General features: G+C 41.6%; 4 protein-coding genes across 5 annotated transcripts in view; 3 read left to right on the forward strand and 1 right to left on the reverse strand.

Moving 5' to 3' along the window:
- Positions 1-21,779, reverse strand: part of LOC128890248 (odorant receptor coreceptor) — a 75,696-nt gene that overhangs the window by 14,821 nt on the left and 39,096 nt on the right. The window lies entirely within an intron of this gene.
- On the forward strand, positions 817-6,692 carry LOC128890252 (alpha-tocopherol transfer protein-like). The gene is made up of 5 exons (XM_054148577.1): positions 817-983; positions 3,611-3,749; positions 4,312-4,471; positions 5,057-5,526; positions 6,316-6,692. The coding sequence occupies exons 2-5, from the start codon at positions 3,611-3,613 to the stop codon at positions 6,465-6,467; spliced, it is 921 nt and encodes a 306-aa protein (XP_054004552.1). The 5' UTR covers positions 817-983; the 3' UTR covers positions 6,468-6,692.
- LOC128890249 (endoglucanase E-4-like) lies at positions 7,178-14,829 on the forward strand. Of its 2 annotated transcripts, none has more exons than XM_054148572.1 (7): positions 7,178-8,112; positions 9,718-10,026; positions 11,928-12,165; positions 12,336-12,614; positions 12,709-13,049; positions 13,117-13,366; positions 13,552-14,829. In XM_054148572.1, exons 2-7 carry the CDS (start codon positions 9,994-9,996, stop codon positions 13,836-13,838), a joined length of 1,428 nt encoding a protein of 475 aa, XP_054004547.1. In that variant the 5' UTR covers positions 7,178-8,112; positions 9,718-9,993; the 3' UTR covers positions 13,839-14,829. The 2 variants fall into 2 exon arrangements, with proteins under 2 accessions (XP_054004547.1, XP_054004548.1); XM_054148573.1 differs by lacking the exon at positions 7,178-8,112 and adding an exon at positions 9,480-9,585.
- On the forward strand, positions 15,117-21,556 carry LOC128890244 (uncharacterized). Its single transcript, XM_054148566.1, has 14 exons — positions 15,117-15,133; positions 15,389-15,608; positions 15,711-15,845; positions 16,068-16,160; positions 16,242-16,406; positions 16,655-16,786; positions 16,850-17,061; positions 17,193-17,236; positions 17,766-17,862; positions 18,119-18,373; positions 18,725-19,147; positions 19,207-19,369; positions 20,346-20,794; positions 21,055-21,556. Exons 2-14 carry the CDS (start codon positions 15,437-15,439, stop codon positions 21,247-21,249), a joined length of 2,535 nt encoding a protein of 844 aa, XP_054004541.1. The 5' UTR covers positions 15,117-15,133; positions 15,389-15,436; the 3' UTR covers positions 21,250-21,556.

Raw genomic sequence — 21,779 nt, forward strand, 5'->3', positions numbered from 1 at the left:
TTAACGTAGAACACACGTTCGTATTCCAATGTCTACAAAGAATTTCATAGTCTTCGGTGAGACTCGTAGTTTACACTGCACATTTTCGCGTCGTTTTACGCTAATATTTCACAAGCGATGTCACAGCATCTTCCCTGGTGTCGCAATTTTCTTGCTCATTACCTTTCAAGCCAATCATGCCACGCTAATACCAGCAATTACATTATATTAAAAATCTGTCCATCGATCTTTTTCACAGCCTTCTAAATGTTACGATAAACGACTCACGTGGACAGAAATTAATTCGGGTCATTTACGCGCGTTGTTTACCAGCCGTGCCATTTATCGAGACTGTTTTTCGCGTAAATGAACTGTCACTGGGAACAGAAGAACTGGAATTTAATTGGTAACGATACTAATAATAATGATTTAGGTACATTAGCAGTGTTATTTTTATAGTAGGTTCATCTTCGATACTTCATAGTACTTCGTCAAATGTACTTTATCTTTTTTTTTTGGTTGACCTCTAGAATTTTAATTATAACAGTTCGAAGATTGCGTCCACGTGGCCCGCGACACTGTAACAAAATGGAGTTCCTCATGCTTGGATCGAATGGTACAGATCAAGAGGTGCGAAACTCCAAAGAATCCCCGACGACTCGTTATCGGTCTACGATAAGATTCCTGAAACAAAGCACGCGTTTGATGAAAAATCGCGTCCAGCGCGTTTGGCGTTCGTGTATCGATTGCGACCAGGTGTTCCTGGTTCCGTGTGACTCGCGGAGAGAAAATTGAGAGTGGGGCATCCCACGATATAAAGGAGAACCGGTCCAAGAGGTAATCGTTCCCACTCCTTCGACCGTTCTCCATCTCTTCGGTTCGCCACGCGAGTTTCTTGCATTTCTCTTTCCGTGACCGGTCGTACCTCGTCGTCGTCGATCGTTCTCTTCCCGATTCCCTGCCGTGCCGTCATCAGGACCAACGTTACCTCGCAGCTGATCAAGGTAAGACGTTCCCAGACGACATGTAACTTTCATTGACCCATAGAGAGGAGACTCTCGTTGAATCAGATCGAGAAGCGTCCTCGCGACGCCAAAAACCGAATGACCGATTACTAAGTAACTGGCGAACCACGAAAGTTGCATCTACTCGAATAGATTAAATCGGCAGATGGTTATTGTTTATAGCATTTTTTAGTTTCCTTAAAATACTTTTGATATTCTCTTTAGACAATGAAAAAATTAAACTACATCGTCTTTCACAAAATTGGCTTCCAAATTGGATAGCTTGGTATTTATTTCATTGCGCTTCAAAAACAGATTTTTCTATAGTTTGCGAAGAAAGTACAGTCGAAGTATAGTAGGCTTTGTGGAAAAATAGGAGTGAAAGTGTACACGGTAGCTTTTGGAACATTCGACGAATTTTATGCATACAAAGTGGAAAGTGATTAGAAAGTTTAGCACACGTTTTAAATCTTCTTCTCGAGCCACTATGTTATAGTAGACAACTAAGTCGTCTTTGAAAACACGTGCCTCGAGGCGTTACTCTGCCGTACGAATTGAGTTCCTTTTTATTTTAAGGAAAAGTACACGTAAGAATTAAATTTGAGAGACGATGTTCAAGTTTTCACCACGACTGACGGGTATATTTTCCTCTCGAGTATGACAGCGCACGTCGTTACCCTGTCACGTTCCTAAGGCACCTTTCCATAGCGTTGCCCAATTTTAGTTTTTACCAAGGACGGTCTTTGGCAATACCCGCGTTTTTTTGCGGTGCAAAGGCCTCGCGTTTCTTTCTCGTCATAAAAATCAAGCTCACTGCTCTGTGACAAGCCTTCTGCTATTATCAGGGCTCCTGGAACAAGGATAGATACGAGTCAAGTCATTCCATGATTGAACAATAGACGTTGCAGTAAATGATCCTCTGTGGGAAGCAACGCAGACATTGATAAGCCCTATCAGCGCGTTCGAACACTTGCCACTGATCTATACCCAAATTGCACGCTTGAGTCATAAACTGACGTGGATTGTATGCATGTCTCTTTACGTTTGATAAGGGAAGGTCAGATAAGATCTTTGATATGGTGTCTTGGCATCGATCGCGGTATAGTACTCTGAAACTGAATTGCAATCGTCCCCACCATTAATTTTTTTAAATACACAACAAACGCTACAACTGATCCTTCGCGTTGAGCAACGACTATAAAGACCACAAACGTACATCGTAAAAAGTTTCGTAAACGTTCACCTAGGGTATCCACTCGCGAAGAAAGTAACTGTTTGTTCGAACGATCATTATTGACACAGAGTAGTCTGAACTTTAATTTTAATCTTGAAATACGTTTAGGAGAGTCGCGGAGACGCGACACGGGCGATCGCTGTATCCTGAAAGAAAAAGTGAAATACTGGTTCCTCTCGGCCAGCCGTGACGAGTTAGAGAAAGTTTAGCGTTGAGCAAGCTGCTTCTGGTCAGCATTAATTTCTCACATAAGACCGATGTATATCTCGACTATTTGCGCAACCCGTTACAGTGCGCATTACGCGTTACACGTGCACCACTGCAGCAGCTATGTATTATGCTCGTGATTTCGACCTCGTTTCACCCCTCCATTGTCTAAAGATAATTTGGTTTCGTTGCAAACTGACTATCGTATTAAATACATACAAGTGTAAAGTTTGTTATAATAGAATCCTGGTATAAATTAAATATTAATATATTTAAATTTTGTTATATTTATAAAAGTATCCCTTTCGATGCAGTACAAATTGTGGACTAGGACATCCACTTGTATAGAATTCAAAAATTTATGATTCTTCCATTTCTATTTACCAATTTAGTACTTTTGTAACTATTCTGTACTTGATAAAAATTCGACGTGATTCTCACCAACGAAAGTCCCCTGAAGCAATTGAAAGTATGCTTCTTAGCGTACCTATGATTATCTTTATCAAACGTCTATGACGCTGCAGGAAACAATGTATTTTCTAATTAATTGCGCAAGCTGTCCCCTCGAATGCAAGACTGCATAGCATAATCAACATACTCTAATGGCCCATCTTGTCATACTTGACATATTACCTGTCGCCGATTAGCTTCCTTACTGGCTATTATTAGAATGTGGAGAAAAAAAATGTTTGTTTCGCAAAGGCATCACAATTGCACTCTTGCACACTTGCAATAGAAACCGATACTGCAAGAGTCCTCTAGTTAGGGGCTGTTTTGCGTTGGCTCGTTCATCACGAGGCTGTTATGGCTTTCTAATTCTAGTGTTTGCCTATTGTCTTTTCTAACTCTTCCCGACCAAGTTTCTCAGCTTCAGCTCCCTATATAAAATCATTGGATCCGCGCGTGGTCCAGCATTGACATGCAGGAGGCGAACACCTTTTATGTCAACCGAAGGTAACCGTTTCTCGATCGATTCCCGGTGTTCTATCGCGATTTATCAACTTCTTAGCGATAGTTTTCAGCTCGTGGATCAATTTACCGTCGCCAAGAAAAGTTACAGTAAATCTCCATTGTCTGGCACAGTGTTTCTCAATCTTTTCGAAGTTTCAAAGCGTCCAATAGCTCCGTACGACCCGAACTATTATGTCAAATTATATAGACACATCTAACTGTGATCATGTTTCAGATGTTGCTGATACAACCGACAGGGGAGATGTCGGAGAAGATCCGCGTGGAATTGAACGAAAACGTGGCAACGCGCGACAAAGATCTCGAGATCATCAAGGAATGGCTCGCTAAGCAGCCCCACTTGCCTAATTCTTTTGGTGATTATGCCCCTAAGCACTATCTTTCGTGTTTCGTTACTTAACTAGTCTCGATATCTAAATATTTTAACATGGAAGAAAGGGACTCGTTACTTTTTAGCATTGCCTTAGGATTTACGTTTAATTTTTAGTGCAAGCATCACGCACAGGGATTAATTGCAAAAAGACTCGCAGTTTATCGTATCACACGAGTGACTATTTGATCGTCAAAACGAAGATTTGATCATTTCAACCGCATTATTACTAGAACAATTAGGTGTCGTCCATAGTGACTTCTGTAAGCTAATGGATGAGTAAACAGTTCTTAAGTAGCAATTTTTTTTTTCTGCCAAGATATGTAAAAAACTTACATCGATTATGTCATCTCGCTCGCTGTAGCGTTTTAATATCAATTTTGTTTGATTATTCCTTGACTTTATTTCATATTTTAAACAAATATTCAGTTTTTATTTTGATATTTTGATACTTTCATACAGATTTATTTATTAACAAATTATGGAAACAGAAGATGCTCTCGTTTAGAATACAATGACCTTTCTCACTACGTTCTTCTCGTCTGCAGATGACCAGAGACTGATGACGTTCCTTCGTGGATGCAAGTTCTCCTTGGAAAAATGCAAAAGGAAGCTGGACATGTACTTCACGATGAGAGCAGCGGTACCGGAGTTCTTCACCGGTCGTGATGCCAACAGACCAGAAATAAGAGAGATCCTCAACCTAGTGTAAGAAGTTTTTCTTATCATTTCACGAAACAAACCAGGTGTGTAATTTTTAGTGCACACCCTGTAGATTTCAGTTTGCCTTTCCCTTTCCCCAAATTAAAACAGGAAGACCCAAACTAGAGCGACATGCTGGAATATTTTAATCAAAGATAATCCGCGAAAGCGGCGCATCAAAGTTTCCCGTACTCCGAGAAGACGTCATCGTCGCGCCTTTAGAATCAAAAATTTCCTAATTCGTCGTTCGCGAGCAATTTCAGCGTCGCCAGTGACATGAACCGCGAGTCCACGCGAAACTTTCGAAAAGCAAATTTGCATACCGTAACGAGAAAAGTTTCGCTCCGTTTTAATAAATCTTAGGCAATCATTCAGCGATTGCCAGTAATATTGCGACGTGAATATACAGTCCATTTTCAGGGCTGTCACATATTTTAGACCTTCGTAATGTCAAATATACTTGGTATACTTGTTTAATTATTATTTAGTAGACTAGGGAAAGGTTATTGAAATGATAAATATAATCTATATATGATCTGTAGTCCACAATATTCGATTCATCATTTATTGATAAAGTTTCTCTTACCTCAGTCAGATACCTCCCCTGCCTGGCCTAACGAAAGAGGGTCGACGAGTGATCGTGATGCGAGGTATCGAAAAGGACGTGCCCACTCCAAACGTCTCCGAGGCACTGAAGCTGGTCATGATGATAGGCGACATACGCTTGAACGAAGAACAGGTCGGGGTGGCTGGCGACGTGTACATCCTGGACGCCAGCTGTGCCACCCCCGCGCACTTCGCCAAATTCACCACCGGCATCGTGAAGAAATTCCTCGTGTGCGTCCAGGAGGCCTACCCTGTGAAGCTGAAGGAGGTGCACGTGGTGAACGTCAGCCCCCTCGTCGACACCATCGTCAAGTTTGTGAAACCGTTCCTCAAGGAAAAGATACGCAACAGGATCTTCATGCACAGCGACATTAAGACTCTCTACAACTATATCCCCAGGGAGATACTGCCCGAGGAGTACGGCGGCGACGCTGGACCCATTCAAGCTATCCACGGTACGTTGGAAGTCTCCTTGTAGCTGACATTTTTAAAGAATGAGAGCTTTTCAATTAGCACAGGTCATGTTTAATGATTACAGGATGTTTCACAGGTCTGTTTACAGGTTTCGAACAGCCCTTTATAAAATAATGTTCTTTTAATCGATGCTTTGATTAAAACGTGCTTGCAAATGGTTTCTTCTAGAATGTCGAAGCGTCTACAGAATGTCTAGATGTAGCTTAAGAGGTTAACTTCACCCTAGTAGTTCAATCCACCCTGTACCTTAAAGAAGGGTTTGTCAGCAAGTAGTTGCACCAAAGAGAAATCACTTGCTTTCGAATCTTGATTCAGATTTCCCCCCTTCGTTGGAATTTCCTTCTACATACTTTAAGGGATCTTACGAAATGCGTGTAGATTGTACAAGATGGTTAGGAACGATCGTAAGAGAGAAGGTGAAGGTGTACGCCGCGCGGCAAAGCGAGGAGAAGGAGCTGGACAAACGCAGCTCCGCAAATTACACTCTTTGGAAGTCCAAGCGGTTCAAACTCGTGGTGAAAGGTGCGCCTGGCGGTAGAAAACTATGTACACGCTTGAAGCAATCGCCTAGTCTTTGCGAGGAGAATTAACAGGAGAAAACTTTGCCGTTTCAGGCTTCTATACTTCGTGCGCTATTTTTCTCTTTATCCTTGTATCAAGTCTTATATTACCAACATATTTTCATAGTTATATATAAGAAGAACTTTCTCAGGAGAATTTTCTTTATAGGTTGAAGGTTGCAAGTATTGGATGTTTATTTTTGTTTTCAGACGTCTGGGTGAAGAAGCTGGAAGAGTATGGTCCATGGTTTAAGGAGCAGGAGTCTGTGAAGGCGAACGAGGACCTTCGACCAGGGAAGCCAAAGACTCACGACGACCTGTTTGGCATCGATGGGTCGTTCCGACAACTGACCATCGATTAGAATTAGCCTCGAGTAATTTTCTTTTCGGTGCTAATGCAAAGAAAATTTTCCAGAAAAATACAAGAGAAGAATATGTGTACGAGGGATATGTATATAGATTAACGTGATTATGCAGGTTGACAAGCTTTAAGATAACATTAATAGTAATCCGTTCGCAGAGTATATTTTTTTATTTGTTTTTGATAAATAAAACACCGGTTTCATGGGGTCGTTGAGGATGCCAAATGCAGACGTCGTGAATTTATTTTGTACATAAACAGAAATATTACGCTGGTCAAAGTAGTCCAAGGAGAACTTTAAGTGTATAGATTGTTCGGAAGAATAAATAAAATTTAAGCGATGAAAGAAATGTACAATGATACTATTATTAAATCGAAGTATAGTAACTTTGCAATCTCAGACAAGCATTAGAGTAATCTTTCCAAGTAAATATTTCTACATTTCTTTTACCATGTATTTTAGAATGTTATTCAAGTAGAAAATGATGCTTCCATGTTCTTTTTTTCTTTTAATGTACAATCATAATTTTCTGCTTGAAATAAATCATCGTATCCACCGCTCCAAAATAATAATTTATATATTCCTCTGTTTCAGTTTAAGACTAAACTTTCGCGACACGAAATATTAATCTACGAAGGCATAAACTATACGGTGTTAAATTTTCCAGTATTTAAATTTCCTTTGAATAATACATACAAAACTCAAAACATAAAAGAAATATTAAAAGTGATACAATTGTTTAAAATTCTAAATCGCGTTCTAAGTCCATTTTCAAGGCACTCGAAACTTTCAAGCAATATACTGAAGAATCCATTTGCTCGGCGTGCCACTTTTTCTTGCGCAATTACGCGCTGACATTATACTCTCCACTGAAGACTACAATTAATTTGACCTGTTTGCGTGGAAGCCAAAAAGAAAGATCTGTTAAAAAAGAATGCAATGGCGAGTGAAAGTCACCGACCATGTCCCAAAGAACGTATCTAAATTGCGCGGCTTTCCGTTTACGTTTGCCCGTTCCTCTGGTGCAATTAAAATGATCAGGCAATCGGGCGCAACGTGAAACGATTTTGCAGCCTATCTGTGGAAAACTGCATTCCAAAAATTCATGACATCTCGAATTCAAATTTACCTCGAACGCGTATCGATATCGCGCTCGATCGTCGCGCTCGATCGTCGCGCCTCGTCGACTTCCCTTTTTCATTAGGCGACCGTTTAAATTAAATTGCGAGACGAGTACTTTCGTTCCGTGAGGAGTCACCCCCCACTTTCATCCCCACTTATTCGTCCTTTGGTCGGCTCGAATCGTCGACAAGTTATTCGCCACTCAGTCAGTCAGTCAGTCAGTCAGTCAAGCACATAATCGATCACTCGTTGAATCAATTAAACCGTTCGTTTGATCCTCGACGACTCGAGGGACGGCCAGCGGTGATTTATGGGGATTCCTCTCTGACAAACTCCCTGGCTGACAGTGCGATCAAGTTGCCAAACGTGCTCGTGTGGCCGCAGTGAGTTATCGTCGGTCGAGTGTTAAGGCGTGGATAATTTGTTTCGTGGGCGAAGTACAAAACGGTATCGTGATATGACTGTAATTTAAAAAAAATACTGAATGTATCGTAGGTATTCGTCGCTGAGAAATAATAAAAAGGTATGTAACTTTAAGAAAACCATTCGTTATAGTTAGACATTATGTCTATTTTTTGTGTGTTTTCTATACTACTATATCCATCATAAATGCTTAAAATCTTCAGTCTAACTAATTAACTAAATCTCATATTTATGGAATAATATTCAAAAGTAAATTAAAATTAACAAAGCCAAACGCAAAGTGGATGCGAAAAGGTGATCTACAGGAATTTATTAAGCTCCGATTAAATCGTATAAATAAAATGAAGAACGATTCTACATATTTGACGAGCAACTTTGTCGTCCAAACGTTCCGTGGCATTTAATATTCTTAATTGCTTTCGCGTTAAATGAGTCAGTGGAAAATACTGTATTCTCCAGCTGCATTGAAAGTATCGACTCGACGATCCTCGAAGGATATTCCATGCATGCAATGAATATACATGATTCCGATGAATCACGCGATAATGAGAATCAAATTAATCGCCGATTGCGCTACCAAAAATATTTTAATTAATGTTCTTTTGCATCGGAAGACGAACAATGGGGTTTATTATTATTTTACGTTCGCACGATTCTGCACACTGTTATTCGTTGAAAGTGTTCGACGAAGCGTTGACCTCGCGCAGGGCTAACAATGAAAATTGACATTTCGGTAATGGGTTATAATCACGCTCATCCATTCCCTTCTGGTTGGCCGAGTCGAAGTCACTGGAGCATGTCCAGTAACAAGATTGCCACTTTCCTGACGGATGAATCGCGACGCGTAATTGTAGTGCAGGTTGTTCTAACGAGAGTCCGCAACCGATTATTATTTTCCATAGCATCGACGCACTTGTCAATTTCCCAAGGATTTTGCTTCCTGTTCCTTGCTCGTTTCCTGCGTCCAGGGCCCGATAAATCTGTATTAAAATACATTAGACACCGTAAAGAGTTTTCTGAGAGAGCTTTCAGTATTTAAATACAATAATGATTCTATATATTAATATAATTCTTCCATTAAAAGCTTAATATTTAAGAAGCTTCCATTCAAAGCTTGATGTTTAAGAAGCTTTCGTTCAAAGCTGAATACTGTCTACACACCTGCAATTTCGTAATACAACTTTCAAAAGGAAGAAATCATTGGTATTAGGTTCTTCTGAATTTCTAACGTCCTCGATCACCCGCCAATTTTTATCGATAGTATTTAAATAGTACGCAGACGTCGACGGTGAACGTCCACTTTCCAAACTTCCTGTGCGCTCGACTTCCTGGATACCTCCGCAATCGTTTTACCGAGAAATCTCCCGTGGAATGCAAAAACACGCGCGTACGTTTCTGGCACGTTTACGGATCCGACGCCGAGATACTAATCTCGCTATTGTGCTAATTAAACTGTAAAAAAACATCGGTGATACAAGTTGCAACCTTCGACATAAATCGTTAAGAGCTGTCATCGCGAGTTCTTAGAGTGCGAATTCGATGTTGATGTAGCTGCGCGACGATGCTTTGAAAGGTTACCTATTTTATTAATTTAATCAGAGAATCTTCCAATTGGTTCGAGTTTAAGAGGATCGACGTTCTCGCTTCGCGTCGTATGTCAAAAGATCCCTAGGGAGATGCTAATCCCTCCTCCCAAATGTTACAGGGAGGATCTGGAATCACGACAACTCGCAAAGTGAACGCAGAAGGGAGCAGGCGGCTGGGAATTGTTGAGTTACAGCTGCAGGCAACGGGAAACCAACGCTTCGCGATCAAAGAAGAAACTTCACGAGGCCAGGAAATATTCATGAGGAAGAGGTGCACGTGAACGATCGATATGCGTCTCGAGAAACGTTCCGCGTTGATTCTGACAAACACCGCGAAAAGGTGATTAACGATTATCGGTAAACCCACGTAAGCAGCTGTGGGAGGAAGAACGAGGATGGAGCTGAACTTGTTCCTCACCTGTGCCATGGTGAGTGTGTTATCAAGATATTAGCTGTATAATTATCTGCCTTTCTATTTAATTAGGAAAATTTATTTATTCGACTAAAATGCTTTCGATGCACGTAACTGCTTGCACATAGCTGCTGATGCATTCTTACGTGCATCTATCTTATTAAGAAGAAAATTGTTACCAAGAAATGCGAGTCTCCACGTTTCAGAAATAAATTGCAATTGAGACTTGAGAAAATTTTAAGTGTACCTATCTCGTGCATATTAATTTTACGCAAACATCATGCATCGGATTCTGAAGGAACGTGTCCAGACTCCAGACAGATTGTCACCAGAAATATTTTTACGTCCCAAGTTCGCGGTATCGATTATTTATTTTTGCGCGTGCCACTCGATTTCGTCGAAACGATAACTAAACAGCGGCGATGCGATTCGAATTCGTGAACACACGTTGAACCTGATCACATCGTCGCGCGTTACGTCACGTACGTATTTTCGACACCGTGCGAACGCATGCGTGCTTATCAAGCGTTGAATAACTTATTCGTACTCACGCGTGGTGCAACGCACATGAATCACACCGCTTGAAAAATGCCACACCGAAACACCTCGTGTCTTTTATTCTTTCGAATTTATATCGAAGTTACGGCTAGCATCATTCGTGATCGTTTCACCTTCAAGATTTTCGATGGCATATTTCATTCAATTAAGAATTATTCGAGAAGTGTACTTGGCGGTTTGCTTGTTTATTTATCAAACAAATTCCCGACTGGTTCGATCATGGCAAATCCCTGACATTGACGATCGTAGACCCCGCGTGGCCGGAAGTAGCCGCCGGGACATCGACTTCCGGTCCTCGTGTCTTATAGGCAGACGAGTATTACCATCACGCGAGTCTGCATTCTTATTGTCTGGGATTGGCCTTCGAACGGTACCACTCTCGCGTAAATACTAATTAATTAACTATTTCAACCACCTTTATCCAAACTTAAGAATAGCCGTTTAATATCGGGTCGGTCAGTCCCTTTTAATTAAGATTTTGATTTATCGTGAAATTTTCTCTAATTTATATCTCTGTATCGCTGCTAGGAGTTCAGGTACTCGCGATCGCAGCACGCACAGATTTAGTCGTCGCCGTGGTAAAAACGCAGGGACACGAGTTTACAATAAGGTCCGTGTTTGCAGAGCGTATTGGCGTTTGTCATACAGATATTACGTGGTCGTCGAACCTTGAGAATTTCCTGGAAAAGACGTGCACGCCTCGTTGGTGAAGAGGTTCCAAACACGACTCCAAACTCATTTCACGTAGCCCCTTAGTGTATCTGGCGAACGTCGAGTTTTATTTCCCCGTTCAGCTCGGAGACTCGTCCTCGCCTGGTTGGCGAAAGCTATTGAAAGTTTCGTATAATTCTACGCGAAGATGAGTAACACGATATCTACTATAATAAAAGTTGGATGTACCCATGGGATCGAAACGAAGGAGTGCCGTCGCATCGAGAGGTTTTCTTATCGAGTTCCTAAGGTCATAACTAAAGTTTAGCTGTTGCGTGTTAGGCGGCCTTTACAAAAGTCCGTCACGTAGACTGCGTGTACGTGACTCGCGGATTCATCGAAGTCATACGGTTTCGTCATAACGCCGCTATGTCGACGACAAGACGATCTCGCGTCGTTTTCTATCAAATTCGACGAAGAGTGCTTTCCCTTTCCTGAAATGCAACCGCTCGACGACAAATGACCAAAACATCGTTAACGCACTTGCGAAACTACCATTCGTCGAAGGGACAGCTTTCTAGTCGAAGCAGTTGACGATTACATTTAAAGGGGTAGACGAAACAAATCGTCTCTGTCACTGAGAGAAGAGTTAAATATATTTTGTACGTGATTAATACACCTTTACTGATTGGGATACTGGTGTTACAGGCCCTGATGGTAACATCGATTGCTCTGATCAACGTCACAAATGCGAGCCCGCCTTACTACGTGAAACCCATCGAGGACGAGCACGATTACGCTCCCGTCCTGGAGCTATCGCTATTATTTTACGAAGCTCAGCGATCAGGAAAGCTGCCGAAGAACAATCGGATATCATGGAGGGGGGATTCAGCATTGAACGACCATGGTTTGAATGGCGAAGACCTCACTGGAGGCTATTATGATGGTAATCACAGAAGCGTATAAAATTCAGTTCTCCCGTTGACCGGGTATAACTATAGTCGGCTCGAAATCAACTGACCGCCTGAGTGGATTTCACTTACTCCTTGTACCTTACAAATTGCTCTTTATTGTTAAGCGAGATTCATTTTTATTCGTTCTACCATCGACTTTAAGCTGGCGATTTCGTGAAGTTTGGGTTCACAATGGCCTCGACGACAACCCTTTTGGCTTGGGGTGCTGTCAGCTGGCCAGAAGCATACTCAGCGGCAGGACAGCTCGACGAAGTCCGCGACGCCATCAAATGGGCCACGGACTACTTCATCAAGTGCCACGTGACTGAGTACGTCTTCTACGGACAAGTAGGCGATTTCACTCTGGATCATACGTTCTGGGGAAGACCTGAAGAACTGAACACTACCAGGCCAGCCTACAAGATCGACCCTGAGCACCCTGGTAACAATCACGCGTTTTCTACTTTCAACATCTTGCATCTTGACTTTCAGCTTCTGCTTCTTCTTCAACAACGTTTTCTTCATTGCTCTTCCAGGTTCCGACCTGGCAGGCGAAACAGCAGCAGCCCTCGCGGCTACCAGCATAGTCTTCCAAAACCACGATCCAGAGTACAGCGCCAAATGTTTGAAACACGCCAAGGAACTGTATAAATTCGCCAACAGATTCCGTGGACTTTATCACGAGGCGATCCGCGGTGCTGCTCAGTATTACGAGAGCACCGATTATGGCGACGAGTTAGCCTGGGCAGCCGTTTGGCTTTTCAAAGCAACCAACGACACGACGTATCTCGAGGATGCTGAGCATCATTACCAGCACTTCCATCTCGAACAGAGACCGAACGAATTCTTCTATAACAAGAAGGTCGCTGGGGTTCAGGTAAAGTTCGTTCGAATAAGATTCAAGCAACAATAATTCGGATGAGAACTCTTTATTGATTCGGCAGGTCCTGTTGGCGGAACTGACAGGTCAGCAAGAGTATCGGAGAGCAGCGCGCGTCTTCTGCGACTTCTCGGTGCGCCAACAGAAGCGCACCCCCAAGGGTTTGCTCTATATCGACAAATTCGGTACACTGTGCCACGCAGCGAACGTGGCGTTCGTCTGTCTGGAAGCAGCTGATCTACCTGACGTTGGCGACCCCAAAGAATATCGTGAATTTGCCGAGCAACAAATTTATTACATGTTGGGCGGTAGTGGTGAGTTTGCAACGCGAAAAAATAATTTTCCCTATTTTTGTATGAAAAGTTTACTCAAGCCAAACGTTTGCAAAACAGAGCTCGAAAATTTCTCTTCAGAAAATTCTCGAAGATCTATTTATTAAAAGAGTCCTTCTTGAAACTCCCATCGTAAAACTCTAAAATGGCCATTTCTGTCCACTTAGGAAGGAGTTACGTGGTGGGATGGGGTCGAAATCCACCGAAGCAGCCTCATCACGCAGCGTCCTCCTGTCCCGACAGACCAGAAGCCTGTGGATGGCCAGAATTTGATAAAGACGCACCCAACCCTCAGGTCCTGTACGGCGCCCTGGTCTCTGGGCCCGACGAGGCGGACGAGTTTCAGGATCATCGAGAAGATTACGTGTACACCGAGGTCACGTTGGACTATAACGCTGGTTTCACGAGCGCGCTGGCTGGTCTGTTGCAATTGCGAGTGAAGAGCACGACATAACTCTCTAGGATCGTTCATCTTGCAACGGTCTGGCCACGGACGCTTTGTTTTTCCGCTTACGAGTTTTCGCGTGGGAAACGAAGGAAAAACGTTTCGCGAAATATGAAACGTCGATGAAAATGCGTGGAGGGGATTTCGAGATTGTGTTAAGTCGGGGTTATGAGTCTGCGAGATGAAATTCGTATTTTATCGACGCTGTTCCACCGAGAAACTGTATTTCCAGTGAATCGATACGAATGGAATGCGTTTACTCCTGGTTGCTTGTGCGTTGGTTGTTTCGAGGGAGGAAATTCTTGTGTCTGTCGTTGATAATGAAGCAGGGACTAGCGGAGACATTGTTAGAGATCAAGTGTGATTTTTGTGAGCATTTGAGAGATTTTAATTAGAGGAATGTGTGGGGCCATTTTGAACGCAATTGCAGGGTCGTTAAACTCGAGATGAACTACATTTCAACCTTGGGTTAGCGTCAGGAATTTATTTAAATTCAACTCTTTTGATATGTATATAATTACAAATAATTACGAGTAGGTTCGACAAAGTGGCAGAATGGCGACTTTATATATTTATTCGCCTTGGAGGTAACTCGAGGCGAATGAAGAAGAAGAATATTATTTAACAGGTTTTTTTAACGAACGAGAAGTATCCTATAAATGCTTCGCTGTACATACTTTTAAAGTGAGACATATTTTAAAAGAAAGAAAATATTTTTTATCCTACTCTTTTAGTTACGATGTTCGACAGAGAATATGACGTTCCCATTTATGCTACGATTTATATTAAACTATCCTATCCTGTTCTCAGTGTTATCCGATGATCACGCGACGAGCTTATTACAATATACACAGAAATTATTTCGACTAGAATGCAACGCACAGAAAGAACTCCGAATAATTTACGTGCTTCCGTGTCTTTTATAGAACGATGTAATATTTTATAAGCGAGGACTCATTCACCAATATTTTTGCAAATAAACGAACAGATATTTTCCATATCCTTGTGCTATTAATTCGATTGTAAACTATATTTAAATTAAAGAGAAACACCTGCGCGCCTTTCAGTAGGCCTCAACAGGTGTAACGAGTACAGAGATGGAAAGTAAGGTTGCATTCCTGCAGGCGTTTAAAAAATAGTTTTATATTGTATTTTAAGAACGTGAAATGGGAGTTCAAAGTGGAAAATGGCTGATCTTGATGTTTCGTATAAAAATATTGTTTGCACGAGTAAAATTGAAATATATGTGCCTGAGTGGTTGGTGGAATATAAATAATAAAAATTGAGGGCTTCCCTACGCAACGGTAAAATCGATACTTCCGATTGGACCTCTGTTTCGCCTCTTTAAAAATTATTGTCAAGCGATTAAAATGTTTTTGAGAATATATAAATTTTCTTTAACGATTTAGAAAAATTTTAAAAATTAACGAGGCGCACTTCTGTAAGATTATTGAAAAGATTATTGAAAATTGTATTGGCAGAAAAAAATTCATGGCCACAATGAACGTGTTAATAGAATCGAACGGACCTATATACTCGCGTCTGACTTTGTTACACAGTCTCAGGTTACACCGTTTACATCGGAACATGATTTACCCATACCATTTATGCCGACGGCGTTGCCTCAGGTGCTGCTGGCGATCGAGCAACGTCTGGTATCACGTTCCACGCTCGTTTCAATCGCCATGGAACGGAAACTCGTTAACATCAGGCATTTCTCGTTTTTTATTTTCTTCCTATTGATCACGAGGGCGCGTCTTCTGGGTTTCAACGAAAAAGGTGAGCTCGTTCGCCTCTGTAGCATTCGCCGATAAAAGAATTATCCACCTAACAAAATGCAATTACATTTTGTTTTAACGAAACTAAAATTACTGTGCATAGATAACATCGTTAACAACAACCACAGGGCGTGTATGTACGTGCAATGCGAAAACGACGACACCTGCGTGCAACGAAAATTTCGATGCAAGGATCCTCCCTGTCCCAGTATGCTTTACTGCGCGAAATCACGAACGGGTAAGTAGCTTAAAGAACGTACAAAGCATAGTATTGTTGATGAGATTAAATTGTACACGGCAACTCGAACCGCGAGAACGTAAGAACGGCACCAAAAACCAAACGACTCCATTTTTTACGAAAAGCTGTTTATCGAACAACGTTTCGACTTTGACGAGCTCTATGAAACTTGTCCATGACATTCTGTGTAATTACTGTGTATAATAAATCGCATGATTGGAGAATCCATAAGAGGACCTTCCACGTGCGACACCGTACGCTGCAGCATCGGATATGTGTGCATGCTGAAGGTTCGACGATGTCGTTGGGACGAAAGTAAGTAAAGATTAAGTAAACAAGGATTTCGTTTGTCCGTAACAAAATTAAAGCAACGAACGAATGCTTGGCGTTCAACAGGATGCAAGCAACAGATTGCAAGATGCGTGTCCCGAAAGGAGTACCACGAGGGTCCTGCGTCCTGTGCTGGCTTCGAGTGTCCTCAAGGAAGTCAATGCATCCTCAGGGAGTCGTTCTGCGTCAGCCCTCCCTGTAAATTACTTAGGAGCTGCGCCAAGAACAAAGGTCAATCGTGACACTCGCGAAACTTCGTTCACTTGTTAACCAATTCCAAAATTTTATATGAAAGGACCTCTGTTATTCGAACTAGTTCGTTGATAGTTTTCTTTTCTTTTTTAAGTTGTTTATTGAAGCCATTTAGTTTTACACGAACTGGCGACGAGAGAAAAGGGATTGATTTATCAGGAAAGATAAATAAAATACAAGGTACTACAAAACCCTGACTGCATGTTAATAGCTTTCTGCATTTCCAGAGGTGAACGTTTGGTTCAGCAAATGTCGAAGTCTGGCTTGCCCGTCGGAGTACGAGTGTTTCCTGCGGAGACCAGAGAAGAACTGCTCGAATCCACCCTGCAAACATGCACCAGATTGCGTAACAACGACAGGTAGAATTTAATTCGAGATCAAAGCGTTCGGTAAAGGTAATTAATTGTATCATATTTTTGCAGAAGACGAGGTAACGAACGAACACTGTCGCGGATGGATATGTCCACGGATGCAGAAATGCTCCGCGGAAGTTTCAAAACCTTGCGACGCGGCGGACTGTAACGTTCGGAGAACCTGCAACGAAGAACTACGAAATTACTCTTCACCTGTCTCGAGAAGATCGACGATGGATAATGTAGATCAGCTTACAATACCTCCTCAAGTTGACGTGAAGGTACTTCGGTTTAGTAATTCTATTAAAAATGTATAAAATAAATAGTACGATATAATAAAATGATGTAGAAGTCCACAGTTTTGTGTATCGGTATATTTGTACATATACCTCGTCGAATTTTTATTTTTCAGATAGCTGGAAACACCAGCCAGGAAAATATTGACGAAAAAACGAGGTGAGTAACGTCCTTCGATACAGCTCGCAGATATTCACGTCACGAACTCCGCCGCGAATACTCTTCTGTATGTAGTTCTCGAGTGAAAAATTCCCTTCGACGTTCCGTAAATTGGAAAAGAGGGGTTGCCTTCCGCGAGGAAACGAATATGCCAAGTATACGCGAAATCGCTGTCTGCTTATGAACTTTTCATGAATGCCACATCCATATTGCCGCGATATTCTCGAAACTTTTTGACCTACGCTTTACATGGATGAAATTTTAAATTTCGAATGAAATATCGAACGGTGCGTCGGTAAAATGGTCTCGTTAAAAAATGTATAAAAATTCGGAAATGTATTAAAAAACATTTATTCGAGTTATATAATATATAATTACTGGCGAACGTAGGTTTCAATACGAAAATATGAACTCGAGCTCAGAATCCATAATTTGAAATGAAATTGTCAGTGAACGCACGTTTTAAAGCTTAAGCAAAATAGCGTCGATTAACCAAACGATGTCTGTTTGAACGCCGAGTGCCGCGCAGAATGCCGCATTCGTGGTTGAATCACCTGAATTCGAAGACCGAATTGGACGCCATTGAGCTCTGGATACAAAACGCCCAGGGACAACGAGATTTCAAGGTAACGAAGCAAACATCGAAAATGTTTCGTCATTCGGTGAATGGAAGTAAATTGCAGTGATCAAGATACATTATTCTCATATATTATTCCTACTTTTAAATCGGAAAATCCGATGTAGGTTGCTTCCCGGAAGCAACGAAAAATGTTTAAAGCCGCAGTGTCTCCGAAACTAGGCTCGTGAAAGTCACGCAACCCCAACGAAGCTCTCGAGGCCGACGTTTTCCGATAAAAGCTTTCCACGACCTGTTATTTCCAGCGATTCCAAGATTGGCTTCGAACCGTCAAGGATGTACTCGGTTCTGGAGCGTACGCTGCATGGATCAAGGAAACTCTTGCCTCGACGTCGCGCGGCGAGGAATTTCGTAAATGGCTGCGAGCGTCGCACGTTCACGGATCCCTCAACGTCGATAAGCTCGATAGCGAAAAACCGATATTTCCGGGAAGAGAACGACCGCGGAACGAAGTGCCACACTCTCTGACGGAAAATCGATTACCCATTCATGATACGTTGGTAAGGATGATGGAATTTTGATTAAAATTTAAGGGAGCTACCGAGCGCTGTTATTCATGGTGCAGCAGGTCGTTTATGTTTAGGGCCGTGCCAGAATGTTGCATGGTAAAGTAGCTTTTCGTAAAGTAAATGGACTGGTCGAAGATTCTTGGGAATTGCGTGAATTTTTAATGTCGCTTCTTCGGAGGATAAATAAATAAGAAAGGGATGATAACGATGGTCTCACTGCGAAATTGTGCAAATTGTTCTTTAAAGCACTTGGAACCTGAATAAATTTAGACAACGACTTGTTCATGAAATCAACCTTTTAAAATTTGACTGTCCGATCTAATAGCTCTGAAACTATTGCAGACGACACTTTCACCGGACGATTTGGCTAGAAGAATGGACGAAATTAACTCTCTTCTAAGAGAACAGAATCTAACGAGTGTGACGGAAAGACTTCTTGTTCCAAACAAGATTATGCTGCCGGCCTACAGCGCTTTGGAGGCAGCTCTGTTGAACAGTTTGAGGGAGTCCAACCTCTTCCCTTATTTTAATCCTGTTCGAAAGGACCCCGTGTATAAAGAGGAGGTAGTTGTACCTCACCAATTACCAAAGATCGCGAACACCCACGGGCAATCGTACTACGTGTTTCCTGTGGAGAACGTCGAAGGACCAGGCAGCACCCAGGCCATCGATCGTGACTTCGATCCACGCCATACTTTGCAGAATGGGGAAATAATCCCAGAAGATAGGAAAGTACCCAACGAGCAGGAAAATAATTTCTTTTTCGTAAGTATTCACTTGTTATTCCTCGTTATCGCATCTCTGTAACCATGTCTTTCTTTCAGAACTACGATTCGAGCCCAGTGATCCACGTTCCCGATCACGAAGATGTTGCAAACAGGAACTTCAAAGACATACCAGACCAAATTTCTTTTTATGACCACGACACAGGGACCTTCACAGATAATTCCGAACCAACATTCAACAGGCTTTTTTCCGATAAATTAGGTGAGCTCTTCGTCATCTCACCACTGAACTGGTGCTTACAATTTTTAAGTACTTCGTTCCATCATCCACCTTGCACCAAGTGGAACACATCTATCAAAGACTTACAATTACAATACAATTAATTTAAAGACACATTCGACACTCGTTGGTCCCGACTCAACGAATGGAAAAATTGGATAAATTTAATCCCCCATCGCCCCAAGTGAATTTATCTCTGAGATTAGTCTGTTTTTACATGCCCACTGTCGCTAGCCGCGGGCCATCGATCCTGGAATCTAACATCATTAGTTTAACGATTTCAGTTCGCGTTTGTTGATCGTTCGCGACAGTGGAATACAGAAAAAATTTACAGCCAACGATTCCACCTGACCCTCTCAACTTGACAACCCGGTTTGGCCGAGGAATTAACTTAATTGGCCACGCGTATGAGACCCGTTATGTATCCAGTCCGGTATTCATTAATTCCTGTTCGACAGTCGGACCGACATAATCGATTCAGTATTTTTAGAAAGTTGCGTCTCGTGACGCAATCCTTTTTTCTATCGCACTTACCGTTTCATTTTTTTTATGTTTTAAATGTGGGAGCGAAAAATGCCACATTTAGTATCGGTGCTTTCAGAGCGTTGAAAGTAACATTTGCGTCTTCGACAAAGCCAGGGATTCAAGACTCAAGGATTCTGTTTAAATTAAACAAATTTAAAGCTTCTAGGTAGCTACGAAACCTTCGTGGAAGTCTGTTTAAATGCCATCATGGCAAGTAGTAAAACTGTTGTATAATATCTTGTAAATAATTAGTTATTCTCGGTTGGATGAATATCACCAATGACCTTGTGTACGTTATGGATATCATCTGTCATTTTTCATGAGGAAAAAAGCGCTCGTTACGAGCCACCGTATTTATCTCGAAAATAGACGTACTCGTACAACCTTACTTATTAAATGTTTATTTTTGTAATAAAGACGTACATTGTCACAGGTGATAGTCGCACTTTTAGCGACTCGAGTGAACCAAACATTGATCTACCATTGATTCAAAGCACAGACGAAGACAAGGATGAATTGGCTCTCAATATATTCCTCGAACAGAACAAGGAGACCCTCTTGCCTTACCTGCAAACCCTAATGGAGGCACTGGACCAAGAGGAATCTACTTCGAACAGCTCAGAACTGAGCAGCGATGGAAGTTCGGTGAAAAATACATTCGTGGACAACAAAGAGCTTCGAGACTACCAGAAAACCTTTGAGAAGACCATCATCTCTTCGACAATTAAACCAAAGAACATTTCATGTGATCAGAAGTCATCGAACGAAGGCACTGTTCATGCCTCGCTGAGAACATCCGATTCGGATTTTCCCAGAGATAACAATCTTGAGATGTCTCGATATCTAGACAAACGAATTCCATCGACTATAGATCCTCAGCAGGTGAGTATCCTGTGGCTGCAACAATTCAAACGGAAAATGAATAGAACAAAATAGAATTGTAACTTTCTAATTGTATTTTTGGCTTGTCACCTTTCTCTAGTCTGACGTGACAAGATATAGAATGGAATTGTTGTGTCTTTCTTTTTTATTGGTCAAAGATATGATCAAAGGGGAATTTTTTTTAAGAGAAACTGTTGCTGTACAGTTTTAACGCCATGCACTGGACTAAGATAAACCGGTCTTTTTAATTTCGCCATCAGGAAAAGGATCCAAGGACACGCGAACCGATTTACGGAGACGAAGACCCCAAGTTTCGATTCTTTTACGACGTACCGAGTTATGGTGCTGGCGAGAACGTTGCTGGCGAAGATTACGACTACGAGGTTGATAGTAGAAGTCACGTTGCAGAGGGTCGTGACGTGGAATCCACCACGAATCACGGAAAACATCATTGAAACAATATTTCATTAAAATATAACAATTAGTAAATATATTAATTAGTTAATAAAATGTTTCGTTCGTGCTTCCCTAAATTTAGAGGCACATTAAAGAAATGATTTAGGAAATTATCAACTCGACTTCAAAACTGTTTCACGTACGCCAAAATGAATGACGAAAGAATGGTAAGAAAGTTTACGTAACACGAGGAATATATTTCCATGCCGTCATTAATTCTCTGTCATTAAGTTTCCCATGTTACACATCCGCGACCGCGGGAATTACTTTCTTTCTGTCATTAAACTTCGACGAAAATGCAACGCGAAAACTATTCTTGAGAACAAACGCATCCTGGATCCATTTTAATAACACCCATCGTGCCACTGAACCAGATATTAATAAACTTATCATAATTTCGAAGAGAAGGCATAGTTGAGTATAGTTAAATTAACAGTACACCGACTTGGATTTATTATGAATATTTTATACGGACAATTATAATAGGAGCTATAGTAACCACATGGCATAGAAAATAATTTTTGCTACG

Source organism: Hylaeus anthracinus, unplaced genomic scaffold, assembly GCF_026225885.1.
Source record: "Hylaeus anthracinus isolate JK02 unplaced genomic scaffold, UHH_iyHylAnth1.0_haploid 12000, whole genome shotgun sequence".
Classification (NCBI taxonomy): Eukaryota; Metazoa; Arthropoda; class Insecta; order Hymenoptera; family Colletidae; genus Hylaeus; species Hylaeus anthracinus.